Raw genomic sequence first — 14,579 nt, 5'->3', positions numbered from 1 at the left:
ATTCCTCATGTGGGTGGAATATTCTTTGGTAATCATGGGTGTAATTACCCTGTTTGCAAACTGATCAAGCAGAATTCTTTGGTGAATAATGAGCAGTCCCTATATGAGAAAATGCAACACTTCAAGAGAATCAAACATTTCATCAATTTGGTTATAGACAGTTTATGTGTCCAAACATACGGTATCCCATTGATGCTGGCAATATTAGCTGTCTCTACGCTGCAAAACAACTAGACATAGCAGGGGTGAACTTCGTGCCGCATAAGGATCAACGCGTAGCCGACATAAAGATAGAACAGAGTACGAATAAGTGTACACCTCGGAAATCTTTGAAACAGGAAGTCCCTGAATTCAAGGAAGAAGACAACACCGAATGCATTATGAGAAACGTCATGGCATTTGAACACTGTATTTCTCCATTTGAAACTGGAAGTCTGTGAATTCAATGCATTTTATTTTCTCACGTGAACCAACAGAGTAGGATAAATGAAGAACATTTCAATTTTGGGTTCCTATCAATAAAGAATAACATTGACAATCCGAGTATGGATTAAGTGTCATATAGTGTCAAAATGGTATTTATTAATTCTGGATCATTATTCATGTGCTTTTAATACATGGGTGGTGGAATAGCTGGTAATAGTATGAGTGATGGGTTTGGTCCTTAGGCCTTATCCTTGGGAGTTAGATATAGATGAAGGAAGTTGTAGCACCTGAAAGGCTCTATCCACAACTTCCCTCATCTCATGATTTATTGTGGCAAGGAATCGCGTGTTGGGGTGAGAAGGTTATGACCAAGAGCAAGCTAGCTTGAAGTGTTAGCAACAAGCGAGCTTTTGGTGATGCTCTTGGGAATGGTTGTGTGTGAGTTGTGTTTTTAGGTTTTGGTTATGGTGTTTTCTGGTTTTTAGGGTTCCTAGAGTGTTCTAAGGTGTTGAAGAAGAGATGAGAAGAAGGGGACCACGTTGGGTTTTGAAAATGAGGCTTAGATCTAAAGCCATTTCATTCATTTTGCAATATAAGCTTGAAATTACAACTAGTTCACACATGCCAAGCATGTGAGCTTACAAAATGAGTAAAGTATTTGAAATTTAAAAAGTAAAATGGTCAACACCTAACTTTTCATACACAAAAGAGTCAAAAACCAGCTGCAACATGTCTATTCCAAATATAGTAAAAAGTGGCACATGGTTTGAACTAAGTTCCTATTGTTTAACTAGTTTGGGTAAACAACCAAACTAGCTTCACCTACTTAGTTTCCCTTTGTATCTGCTTATGAAACTTGGTTTGAAGCATCCTTGGTCATCAATAAATATTGTTCCAAGAGCTAGAAAAGTTCTGGAACCGGATCATGGGCCAAACAGCTACAAAGCTGACCCATACTCTGCATACTGGGCCCATCAGATATAGCAATCTGTTTGGAATAGAAAATGGACTTTCCCATGTCATTGTGACCTGAAATTTAAACCATAGTCTTCTATATATGTCTGTAGACATCCCTCAAAATTTCAGCCCAAAACTCCATTTGCAACCTGAGATATAAGATAAATAGTGGAACTATGTTGCTGGAAATTATGAATCCAGCACCATAGGCATTTCAAGCATAACATTCCTACTCTTTTGTGCATAATCTTGCCTATAATTTTGCATACATAACTTAGGCACAAAACATTATCAAAATATACCTTGCATCAATTAAAAACATACAAAGAAATATAAACTCATAAAAGGAAAGGATTTGATACCAATGTGTGCATGCTAGCGTGACATGCACCATCAAGTGGCAAAATTGCCACACTTCAACACTCCTCCTTGGCAATTTTGTATGAGACATTAAGAAGTCCTCTCAATATCTCAAATCTCTTCTTTCCCAATGGCTTGGTGAAGATATCCGCCAAGTTCTCCTCGGAAGTCACATACTCCAACTTCACTTCACCACTTACTTCAAGTTCCCTTAAGGAATGATACTTGACTGGTATATGCTTGGTCCTCCCATGTTGGACTGGATTTTGTGCAATTGCTATTGCTGAAGTATTGTCACACAATATTACCGTGGCTTCCTCTTGCTTCAAGCTCAAGTCCTCCAATAATTTCCTAAGCCAAACACCTTGATTAGCACAACTTGAGCAAGCAATATACTCGGCTTCCGCGGTGCTTTGTGCAACGGTTTGTTGCTTCTTGGAATTCCATGAGAAATGACTATTTCCAAGAGTGTAAATGTAGCCCGATGTGCTCTTGCTATCATCCAAAAAACCAGCCCAATCACTATCACTATAACCAAGCAAAGCTTCATTCATGCCATCCTTGTACCATATACCAAAATCACTAGTACCTTTCAAATACCTTAGGATTCTTTTTGCACAACTAAGATGATTTTGTGATGGACTATGCATAAATCTTGACAAAACAGCCACACTAAACATGATATCTGGTCTACTAGAGCATACATATAAAAGGCTACCAATTAAACTTCTATAGATGGAAGGATTTACCTTTGGAGAATCATCATCCTTCACCAACTTGGTGCTTTCATTCATAGGTGTGGCAACGCTATTACAATCTTCCATGTCAAACTTCTTGAGCAACTCCTTCACATAGCTTTCTTGAGATATGAAGATGCCCTTGGATGATTGGACAACTTCAATTCCAAGAAAGTATTTCATCTCTCCAAGGCTAGACATCTCAAAGTTCAATTCTAGCTCACTTTTGAAATTGCTCACTTCTTTCTCATTACCACCGGTCACTAGAAGGTCATCAACATAAAGAGACACCAACACCATGCAACCATGAGTCCTAATATACAATGTAGGCTCATTAGGGCTCCTCCTAAATCCATGCTTTGTCAAAAAACCATCTATCTTGGCATACCATGCCCTAGGAGCTTGTTTAAGGCCATACAAGGCCTTGTGTAGCTTGTATACCTTCTCTTCACTTCCTTTCTTCACAAAACCTTCGGGTTGCACAACATAGACCTCCTTCTTCAATATTCCATTCAAGAAGGCTGACTTCACATCAAGGTGATATACTTTCCAAGACTTTTGTGCCGAAATTGCAAGAAGAAGTCTTATGGTTTCCATCCTTGCAACCGGTGCAAAAGTCTCTCCATAATCCACACCGGCTTGTTGTGCATATCCTTTGACAACAAGCCTTGCCTTGTGCTTATTTATGGACCCATCCGGATTGTACTTGGTCCTAAAGATCCACTTCACCCCAATAGCATTCTTTCCCTTCGGTTTTGTTACCAAGCTCCAAGTGTCATTCTTGTTTATCACATCGATTTCATCTTGCATGGCTTGTCTCCACTCTTTTCTTGCCATAGCCTTATGGACATTGATTGGATCACTCAATGCCACATTACACCTTTCATAAATCTCATTAAGAGGTCTTGTGCCTCTCACACCATCACCAATCTCCAAATCAGCCCCTATGGAGATTTCTAGCTCATTCTCATCCTATTCATCATCATGGGCAGCACCTTCATCATTTCCTTGTTCCTCATCATTATCATGAGCTTCAAGCCGATTGTCTTCATCCATACTAGCCAACTCCTCCTTACTACAAACCCATTTAGCTTCCTCATCAACTTTCACATCTCTACTTATCACAAGTTTCTTGGTTTCCAAGTTATACACTCTATATCCCTTGGTCACATCACTATAGCCAACCAAAACACCAACTTGTGACCTTTCATCAAGCTTTCCTCTCTTCTCTTGTGGTACTAGGATGTAACAAATGCTTCCAAATACCCTTAGATGATCAAGAGAAGGCTTATATCCAAACCAAAGCTCAAATGGGGTTTTACTCCTCAAAGACTTGGAGTAAAGCCTATTTTGGATGTAGATGGATGTATTAACTCCTTCGGCCCAAAACTTCTTTGGCAAACCACTTTCAAACAACAAACATCTAGCCATCTCCATGATGGTACGGTTTTTCCTTTCACATACACCATTTTGTTGTGGTGTGTATGGTGTAGTGAATTGATGAACTATACCATGATCCTTACAAAGTTGTTTGAAAGCCTCACTTGTGTATTCCCCACCATTGTCCGTCCTTAACACCTTTATAGTGCAACCGGATTGATTTTGCACTAACTTCATAAATTCTACAAACTTCTCCAAAGCTTGTGATTTTCTTTCAAAGAAATACACCCAACACATTCTTGAGTAATCATCAATGAAAGTTATGAAATACTTGCTGCCATTTAAGGATGGAACACTCATAGGACCACAAATATCCGAATGTATAAGTCCTAACTTCTCCTTTGATCTCCAAGAACAAGATTGAAATGCTAGCCTAGTATGCTTTCCTTTTTGACACACTTCACACACATGTTCTTGCTTCTCCACCAATGGCATGTCTCTAAAAAGTTCATGTGTGCCTACCAATGACTTAAAGCTAGCATGGCCTAGTCTTTTATGCCAAAGTTGAGAGGTGTTCTCAACTTTGGTGTTCAATGCAACCGATGCACCATTTTCATCCATATTCAACCTAAAATTCTTGTTCTTCATTTCAACACACATTAATTCATTTCCATGTGGATCAACTATAGTGCATGTCATGTTTGAGAAGTGTAATGCATATTTGTTCTCAAGCATTTGACCTACACTAAGTAAGTTCTCACATAAAGAAGGTACATAGAGAACATCATGGATACTTTTGATACCTTTGGTGGTGTGTATCACCACATCTCCTTTGCCTTTCACTTCCATCAAGGCTCCATTTCCAATTTTGACTTTGTTGTGGCTGCTCCTATCCAAGTTTGTGAACCACTCATGCTTGTGAGACATATGGTGTGTTGCTCCACTATCAATGATCCATCCTTCATCATTCTTGATGCTACTAAAACAAGTAGCAACAAACAACTCTTCGGATTCACTATCACTTGCATTATCTTTAGCAACATTTGCTTGTTGCTTATCTTTCTTGTTTGCCTTGCATACTCTCTCCACATGACCCTTTTGTTGGCATTTATGGCAAAATGCATCCGGCCTCCACCAACACCTTCTTGGATGATGACCTTTCTTCTTGCAATGGTGACAAGGTTCATAGGACTTCCTCTCGGGTTTGCTAGTTTCACCTTTCTCCTTTATGACCTTAAGCTTGTTCTTCTTTTGATTTTGTGTCTTTTGGTGTTGTTTAGACACAAATGCAGCCTCCATTGATTCTTCATGTCTAATCCTCCTCCTTTGCTCCGTAGCTTGCAAGGCATTCACCAACTCGGTCAAGGAAATTTCATTTAGGTTCCTTGACTCCTCCAATGAAGATATCTTAGCTTCAAACCTCTCTGGCAAGGAGACCAACACCTTCTCCACAATCCTTTAGTCACTTAATCTTTCACCTAGCACCCTAATTTGATTCACCACATTAAGAAGCCTTGTGGTGAACTCCTTAACCGTTTCTTTGTCTTTCATCTTGATAGTCTCAAACTCCCTCCTTAGGTTAAGGATTTGCATTTGCCTTGTCCTTGCACTCCCTTGGAACTCATCTTGAAGTTTGTCCCAAGCTTCTTTGGCACTCTCACATGCCATTATCCTTGTGAAAATGGTATCACTAATACAAGAATGAATGGCGGTGAGAGCCTTGAAACCTTTTGCCAATTCCTCCTCATGGTGCTTGATTTGGTTGACCGTTGCCCCTTGTCTCAAAGGCTCGGGTTCTTGGGGATTTATGGTGACCTCCCAAAGACCATAAGCCTTTAAGTAGGCTTGCATCTTGATACTCCAAATGTTGTAGTTCTCCCCATTGAAGATAGGAGGAGAAGGAGTTGAAAAACTTGAAGAAGCCATGTGAATGTTGCTTTCTAGTATGAAGGAATATGAAAATATATTTGTGCTTTCAAGTATCTCTTCACTCTCAAGGAACGAACCAGCCCAAAAACCTCACAAATCTCACAAAAATGTGTCTTTCTCTGATACCACTTTGTTGGGGTGAGAAGGTTATGACCAAGAGCAAGCTAGCTTGAAGTGTTAGCAACAAGCGAGCTTTTGGTGATGCTCTTGGGAATGGTTGTGTGTGAGTTGTGTTTTTAGGTTTTGGTTATGGTGTTTTCTGGTTTTTAGGGTTCCTAGAGTGTTCTAAGGTGTTGAAGAAGAGATGAGAAGAAGGGGACCACGTTGGGTTTTGAAAATGAGGCTTAGATCTAAAGCCATTTCATTCATTTTGCAATATAAGCTTGAAATTACAACTAGTTCACACATGCCAAGCATGTGAGCTTACAAAATGAGTAAAGTATTTGAAATTTAAAAAGTAAAATGGTCAACACCTAAATTTTCATACACAAAAGAGTCAAAAACCAGCTGCAACATGTCTATTCCAAATATAGTAAAAAGTGGCACATGGATTGAACTAAGTTCCTATTGTTTAACTAGTTTTTGTAAACAACCAAACTAGCTTCACCTACTTAGTTTCCCTTTGTATCTGCTTATGAAACTTGGTTTGAAGCATCCTTGGTCATCAATAAATATTGTTCCAAGAGCTAGGAAAGTTCTGGAATCAGATCATGGGCCAAACAGCTCCAAAGCTGACCCATACTCTGCATACTGGGCCCATCAGATACAGCAATCTGTTTGGAATAGAAAATGGACTTTCCCATGTCCTTTTGACCTGAAATTTAAACCATAGTCTTCTATATATGTCTGTAGACATCCCTCAAAATGTCAGCCCAAAACGCCATTTGCAACCTGAGATATAAGATAAATAGTGGAACTATGTTGCTGGAAATTATGAATCCAGCACCATAGGCATTTCAAGCATAACATTCCTACTCTTTTGTGCATAATCTTGCCTATAATTTTGCATACATAACTTAGGCACAAAACATTATCAAAATATACCTTGCATCAATTAAAAACATACAAAGAAATATAAACTCATAAAAGGAAAGGATTTGATACCAAGGTGTGCATGCTAGCCGGTGACATGCACCATCAAGTGGCAAAATTGCCACACTTCAACATCGCGCAAGCTTTTATCCAACAATATTATTGGTCAGTTGAATAAATTTTTTTGTCATCATTTTGCTTCCTTTGTATTTTTGGTCAAATTTCATGAAATTGTGTGCATATATGGCTTGCAATATACTTTGAGTTTTAATATTATATCTGATGCTTTCTGTGCTTGTTAGTGCATCTTTTTGAGTTTTTGATAATCTTTTATATGCTGGGGGGCTATCATTAATTATATTTCAATTGAAAAAATGATATTGTCCTGCCTTATATAATTTAGGCTATAATGGATCATCTCTTTAGAATCTATACAACAAGAACACACAAGATGTTTAGTAGTAGTACAAATGAAGAAAGTACGTACTTTGAGAAGGCTGAATTCTCCTCCAAGTACGATGCTAAATATCAGCTCAAGACATTATAATGAAGCTTTATTTTATTTGTTATACATTTCGGTGTGTATGTCTCAGCATTTGTAGTTTAAATATTTAAATTCGTTACAAACAGTTCATCACTGCTTACATTAGACTCGTCCGAAATCTGGTTTAAGCTAGACCAGAATTCATGGTCATACCGAATTGGCTCTTTTTTTTTTTTTTTTTTTTTTTTAACGAGTCATAGAGACTTACTTTTGTTCATAGGTTCAAAGATGCTAAATGCTTAATTCTTGTACTGTGGTTACTATTCTATTCTTAGAGATAGTGCATAGATTGATTATTGAGTATAGAACATGGAAGTCATGGGAATAGATAGAGAAAAAAGGGGAGAGGGGGTGTTGAAGTTGAATGAATTTGAAATTTGAAATATATATATTTTTTGTTGGTGAATCTAAGTACAAGCAATATATATTTATATATAAAGTGTATATATATATATTGATATGATGCTGGAGGTGAAAGTGGAGGCAATGTAGATTCAATGGCGACCAATCTCTTCTTTGGTGTTTTTCTGTTTGTTATGGGAGCTTACTTCTCAACCATTTGAAGTATATCAAAAGTAATTGTAGGATTTTTAGACAAAAAACATAGCAAAAGGAAAGGAAAGAAAACAAGAAGCATAAATTGGTGTGAAAACTTGCCTCATTCATTTCTGGACAAAAATATATAAACATGAGCTTACAATAGTAAATCACCTACTTTTCTTCTACTATTGCACTACTCATACCATCAAAAGACAAAGTCATAATTTGGCTACCTAATACAACAGTGTTTCACCAAAAAGCTGAAAATACAGTAGCTAATCATCACAAAGCAACTTATGATAGCAACAAAAGTGACATTATACTAACACTCCTCCTTAACACTTTTGTTGGAAACACTAAGATCATTTCTCAATGTTTCAAACCTGTTTCTTGGCAATGCTTTTGTCAAAATATCAACAAGCTGGACCTCAGATCTGTAATGAACCAGCTTCAATTCACCATTTTTTTCAGCTTATAAACTCCGTCTTCCTTTCCTTGAACAACAAAGCCTTTAGGTTGTTCAACATACACCTCGTCTTGCAAGTAACCATTTAGAAATGCAGGTTTCACATCTAAATGGTAAACTTTCCAAACTTTTTGAGCAGCAAAAGATAGTAGGAATCTGATTGTCTCATGTCTTGCAACTGGTGCAAATGTATCTCCATAATCAATATTTGGTTGCTACACATAACCCTTAACTACCAATCTTGCTTTATGCTTGTTTATTGTACCATCTTCAATGAGCTTGGTGCCCATTTCACTCCAATTGCCTTTTTGCCTTGAGGTTTGTTTACCAATTTTCAAGTTTTTCTTTTGTTTATCATACTGATTTCAGTTTTCATAGCATCTCTCCATATCTCAAACTGATTTACGGCATAGAAAATAATTGGATCACACAATGCTAGGTTGCTTCTCTCATATACATCAGTTAAGGATCTTGTATCTCGGACATCGGACAGGGATCTTATATCTCAGACATCAGACATGATTCTTGTATGTTGGACATCAAACAGGGGTCTTATATCTCGAATGCCAACAACATCTTCATCATCTGAATCAGCCTCTTGAATTTCACCATGTTCTTAGATAAAATTCTCTTCTAAGGCTAGAACTTCACTCCTTTCCCACTTCCATTCTACTACAAAGCTTTTATCTTTCATTCCAACATTTAGAATTTCACTTCCATGTTGATCATATTTTGTGCAAGACTTATTTTGAAAATTCAAGGAATATCCATTTTCAAGCATTTGTCCCACACTCAACAAGCTTTCATTAATTTCAGGTACATATAACATATTTGAAATGAGTTTAGTACCTGTTGAAGTTTCCACAGCCACATCTCCTTTGCCTTGAACTTGAATAAAATCTCCATTTCCTATTTGGACTTTGGAAACAAAGCTTCTATCCAAGGTCTTGAAGAGATCAGCATCATGAGTCATATGTTGAGTGCAGCTATTATCCACCAACCAAGCTTCTTTGCTACTATTTTCTGCATAACATGTAGCAACAAATAGCTTTTCCTCACTTGGCCGTGCTTCATCAGCAACTTGTACTTGGTGTGCTTGTTGCACTTGTCTTCTTTTGTTTTCGCAAACACTTTTTTAATATGTCCAAGTTGTTTACAAGCTCTACATTGAACATTAGGCCTAAACTAGCAATATTTTTTAGGATGGTTGTCCTTTTTGCAATGAGAGCACTTCATAAACTTCTTTCTTTCACCCTCTCTGCTTGTACCAGCATCATGTTTTCCTTTGACATTACTTCCTCCATCTCGCTGCTTCCTTTGATTATTGATTGCTGGAGCCTTACCATTTTATAGTGCTAAAAAAGCACTTTCTGAGGTTTCTTCTTATCTTATAGATCTTCTTTGTTCAGTTGCTTGTAAAGCATTAACAAGATCTGATAAAGAAATCTGACTCAAATCTCTTAACTCCTCCAAGGATGAGATCTTTGCTTTAAACTTCTCCAGTAAGCTTACCAGCACTTTTTCCATAACTCTTTTATCTCCTAACTCCTCTCCAAGAATTCTGATTTGGTTTACTATCTTCGTTATTCTGTCAATGAAGTTTTTTACCAACTCAGAATCCTTCATTCTAAAAGTTTCGAACTCCTCCTTAAGTTTAATACCTACATTTGTCTTGTTCTTCCACTTCCCTAGAACTATTCTTTCAGCTTGTCCCCGACCTCTTTAGCTGTAGTGCAAGCCATAATTCTGGTGAACATCACTTCTGAAACACCAGCATGTAAAACAAATAAAGCCTTAAACTTTTTTGTAACCTCCTCACTATGTTGCTTTATTTGAGCGATAGTGGGATTTGCTGTCAAAGGGGGAGGATTTCTATCGGTCTCTACAACTTCCCACAAGTCAAAAGCTTGAAGGTAAGCTTTCATTTTTATAGACCACGTGGCATAATTTTCTCCAAAAAATATAAGAGGTGATGGAGCAGAAAAATGAGTTGAAACCATTTAAAAAAAAAAAAAAAAGAAGGAAATGTAGAAGGAAGGTTTCTGTATTTTTTTTGCTATTTCACTCATAGCCCCATGAAGATCATTAGAGCTCTCATACCATTTGTAGGATTTTTAGACAAAAAACATAGCAAAAGGAAAGGAAAGAAAACAAGGAGCATAATTGGTGTGAAAACTTGCCTCATTCATTTTTGGACAAAAATATATAAACACCAGCTTAGAACAATAAATCATCTACTTTTCACCTACTATTGCAGTAATCATACCACCAAAAGAAAAGCCATACTTTGGCTACCTAATACAACAGTGTTTCACCAAAAAGTTGAAAATACAGTAACTAATAATCACAAAGCAACTATGATAGTAAAAAAAGTGACATTACACTAACAGTAATATTATTTCGAGTGCACGGTTATAAGTATTCTTATAGAGAGGAATGAAAGAGGTGGACATGGAGCCTCAATGTTGGCCAATCTCTTTTCTCTGTTGTATCTCTCTCTCTCTCTCTCTCTCTTAATGGAAAAAAAAGTAACATTAATTGCGTATTTGTGGGCTTTAGTAGTGATGTGAAAGTCATGTAACATTGGTTTTAGTGGTCATGTCAAAAAAATCAAATGTTACTTTCCATACCACATAGATAACAATTTTTCTTTATAAAAAAAAAGAAAAAAAGAAAAAAAAAGAAAAAAGATACATTCTCAAAGGCATGGAAGTGAATTAAACCAGCGTAACTTATTGCAAGTTGACTTGTCGAGTTAAATTTACATTTATGACAAGTACGAGCTTTGCTCTCTACCAGTATAAAAGCATTCATTTTGCCATGCCACTGGATTGAGTACTGCTTACTTTTCATTTTGTTTATGTTTTTAAGAAACAAATATATTTGCTCCACTATCTGTTCCTAATAATTAAGATGATCTTTATTGGTGTAAACATAGAGTAAACCAAAGTGGTTTAAGAATTGGTGAGAAAGCTTGATTGAAAAAATAAAATAAAATGAGGAAGGTAAGACATTTTTGAAACCATATTTGATCCATCAACACTAATTAGTTTTTTCATTGAAGAGAAATGAATGAAAATATATTGCCTTTCAAATTAATAATTGTTAAATAGTTCAGCGCTGGCTAAGTACATGTACCTATACCCAAATTGATTTACTATGTTTGTTTTCTCATTTGATCTAGACGTCATAAGGGAAAGAGAATGGCATCACCATCACACCATCCTGTTTCAAAGGAGGAGTTGCCTAATCAGCTGGTCATCATCAACGTGCCAAAGGACTTGGAACCTGACCTAAACAATACATGTTGGATTTACAAGGTTCCAAAGAAGCTCTGCAAGGTAAACAAAGCAGCTTAGACTCCCCATCTAGTTTCCATTAGCCCTCCTCACCATGGCAATCCAAAGTTGAATGCAATGGAGCATAAAAAATTCAAGTATGAGCAACAATTCTGGAATCAGGACTCATGGAAACATATAGAAGAGGGAAAAAGGATCAAATTCATGGACAATCTACTACCACGCATCCAGAGTAGCTATGCAGTGACCTTTGACTTTGATCCTGCTGTTGCGAATAATGGTGATGGAATTTATTGAAAGATATTATAGGATACTCTTGGTGGAGAAAGGAAAGGAGAAAGGAAAATATAGAAACTTTTTTTTTTTTTATGTAATTGTTACATATGTTGTGGAAGCAATAGCTTCCTATTTATACAAGTACAAGGTGCGTTCCTTAGCCAACTAAACAATTCATGAATGTTCTAGGTTCTAAGAAGCAAAGTTTAACTTGAACACTTATACACGTGAGGAAGTCAAATTAAACTTTAACTCTTACATACATAAATATCCTAGGAAGCCAAGTTCAACTTGAACACTTACACACATGAGGAAGTTAAGTCAAAATTAAACTCTTACTTGCCACCTAAGTATTTCTAGAATTCTCTTTAGAAATGTGCAGCATTAATTGCAACACTCCTCCTTGATGCACATTTCTGTTATTCCAATCTTGCTTCTTAGTAATTCGAATGTGTTTCGAGGTAGTGCCTTGATGAAGATGTCCGCTAATTGCTCTTCAGTCTTGCAGTATTTGATTGCAATTTCTTTATTTGCTTCAGCTTCATGGACGAAGTGATATTTTCTTTTTATGTGTTTGGTCTTGTTATGGAACATTGGGTTCTTCACCATTGCTATTGTTGACTTGCTATCGCAGTATATTATTGTTGGTTCATTTTATGGTTCTCCAAAATCTTTAAATATATACTTGAGCCATAATGCTTGACTTGTGGCATATGCAGCTGCAATATATTCTGTCTCTACAGATGATTGTGCAACTGTTGCTTGCTTCTTTGATGCCCAAGAGAAAATGCCTGAGCCAAGAGTGAACGCATAGCCAGAAGTGCTTCTAATGTCATCTGCTGATCCTGACCAGTCACTATTTGTGAATCCAAGCAGTTGTGAATTAGAAATGGGTCTATACCATATACCATAATCTTTAGTTCCGTGTAGATATCTTAGTATTATTTTTATAGCTCCATAATGCACTTGAGTTGGATTCTGCATGAACCTTGATAGCAAACTTGTTGCATACATGATATCTGGTCTAGTAATTGTTAAATATAGGAGACTTCCAATGAGACTTCGGAATGTCAAGCTATTAGCTTGTGGTGATCCATCTTCTTTCTTCATTGTTTGACAATTGTCAAGTGGTGTTGCTACAGTTTTGCAACCACTCATCTAGAACTTTTTAATAATACCTTCAGTATATTTCTTTTGAGAAATAAATATTCCTTCATCACAATTGGTATGTCTCAATTCCAAAAAAGTAATGCATCAAGCCCAAGTCAGTCATTTCAAATGTCTTCAACATCTCTTTTTTAAATTCCTCAATCATTTTCTCATTGTTTACTGTATATATAAGATCATCAACATATAAAGACACAATAAGAGTGTTGTCCATACCTTGGATCTTGATGTATAGTGTAGGCTCACTATAGCTCCTCCCGAATCCTTGCTTGATGAAATAGGTGTCAATTCGGCTGTACCAGGCTCACAGGGCTTGTTTTAGTCCATATAAAGCCTTCTTTAATCTTAGCATTTTATTTTCTTGTCCTTGCACCATGAACCCATGCGGCTGCTCAATGTAAATTTCTTTTTCCAAATAACCATTAAGGAATGTAGACTTCACATCTAATTTATATATTTTCCACCTCTTTTGAGTAGCTAATGCTAGGAGTGCCCTTATAGTGTCTAGACGAGCAATAGGAGCAAATGTTTCATTGTGGTCAATTCTAAATTGCTGCGAATATCCTTTTGCTACTAGTCGAGCGTTATGTTTTTGTATTGATCCATCAGAGTTAAGCTTTGTCTTATATATCCACTTAACTCCAATGACATCTTTGTTCGAAGGAAGATCCACCAACTCCCATGTTTTGTTCTTTTTGATCATTCTTATCTCTTCTTCCATTGCTTTGACCCAGACTTCATGTTTTGACCTTCTTCAAAACTCCCAGGCTCTACTATGGCCAAGTTGCATGATTCATAAATCTCTGTTAATAGTCGAGTCCTTTGAGGAGTTAATTTTGGCGATGAATCCTTCGGCTCGAGTTGTTGTTGCATTTGATGAGTTAGAGATTCTTGATTTATCTCCTGAGGTCCTTGACTTTCATCTGGCTCCTCCTCTTTTTGTTGTTCTATTGTGGTACATAAATTATCTTCCTTTCAACTTCTTTAGTCTCCCAATTGTAAGATGCATCTTTATCAAACTCAACGTCTCGACTGATGATTAACTTGTTTGTTTCTAGGCTATAAATTCGATAACCTTTTAATTTCAAGCAATAGCCAAGAAAGATACATTTTTCTGTCTTGTCATCTAATTTGCTTCTCTTTTCCTTTGGTATGTGGGCATACGAAATGCATCCGAAAACCTTAGGATGCTTTGCGGATGGTTTTCTCCCACTCCAAGCTTCAATTGGTGTCATGTTTTGAACTACTTTGGTTGGGCATCTGTTTAGTAGATAGACCACAATAGAGACAGGTTCTGCCCAATAACTATTTGGGAGACCTTTATCCTTTAGCATTGTTCTAGCCATCTCCATGATTGTTCTGTTTTTCCTTTCAGATACACCATTTTGCTCTGGAGCATATCTAACTGTAAGTTGGTGCTCCATACCTTCATTTTCATAGAAATTGTTGAACTTCTTGGAGATGTA

At 36.9% G+C, this 14,579-nt stretch overlaps 1 protein-coding gene across 1 annotated transcript; it reads right to left on the bottom strand.

Annotated features, from left to right (window-relative positions):
* Positions 1-12,600: 12,600 nt before the first annotated feature.
* On the bottom strand, positions 12,601-13,104 carry LOC132804445 (secreted RxLR effector protein 161-like). Its single transcript, XM_060818846.1, has one exon. The coding sequence runs from the start codon at positions 13,102-13,104 to the stop codon at positions 12,601-12,603; it is 504 nt and encodes a 167-aa protein (XP_060674829.1).
* Between the last annotated feature and the right edge of the window lie 1,475 nt (positions 13,105-14,579).

The sequence above is a fragment of the Ziziphus jujuba genome, chromosome 7 (assembly GCF_031755915.1).
Source record: "Ziziphus jujuba cultivar Dongzao chromosome 7, ASM3175591v1".
In the NCBI taxonomy this organism is placed as follows: Eukaryota; Viridiplantae; Streptophyta; class Magnoliopsida; order Rosales; family Rhamnaceae; genus Ziziphus; species Ziziphus jujuba.
Note: the sequence above shows the minus strand (reverse complement) of the source record. Positions and strands in the feature narration are given on the sequence as shown.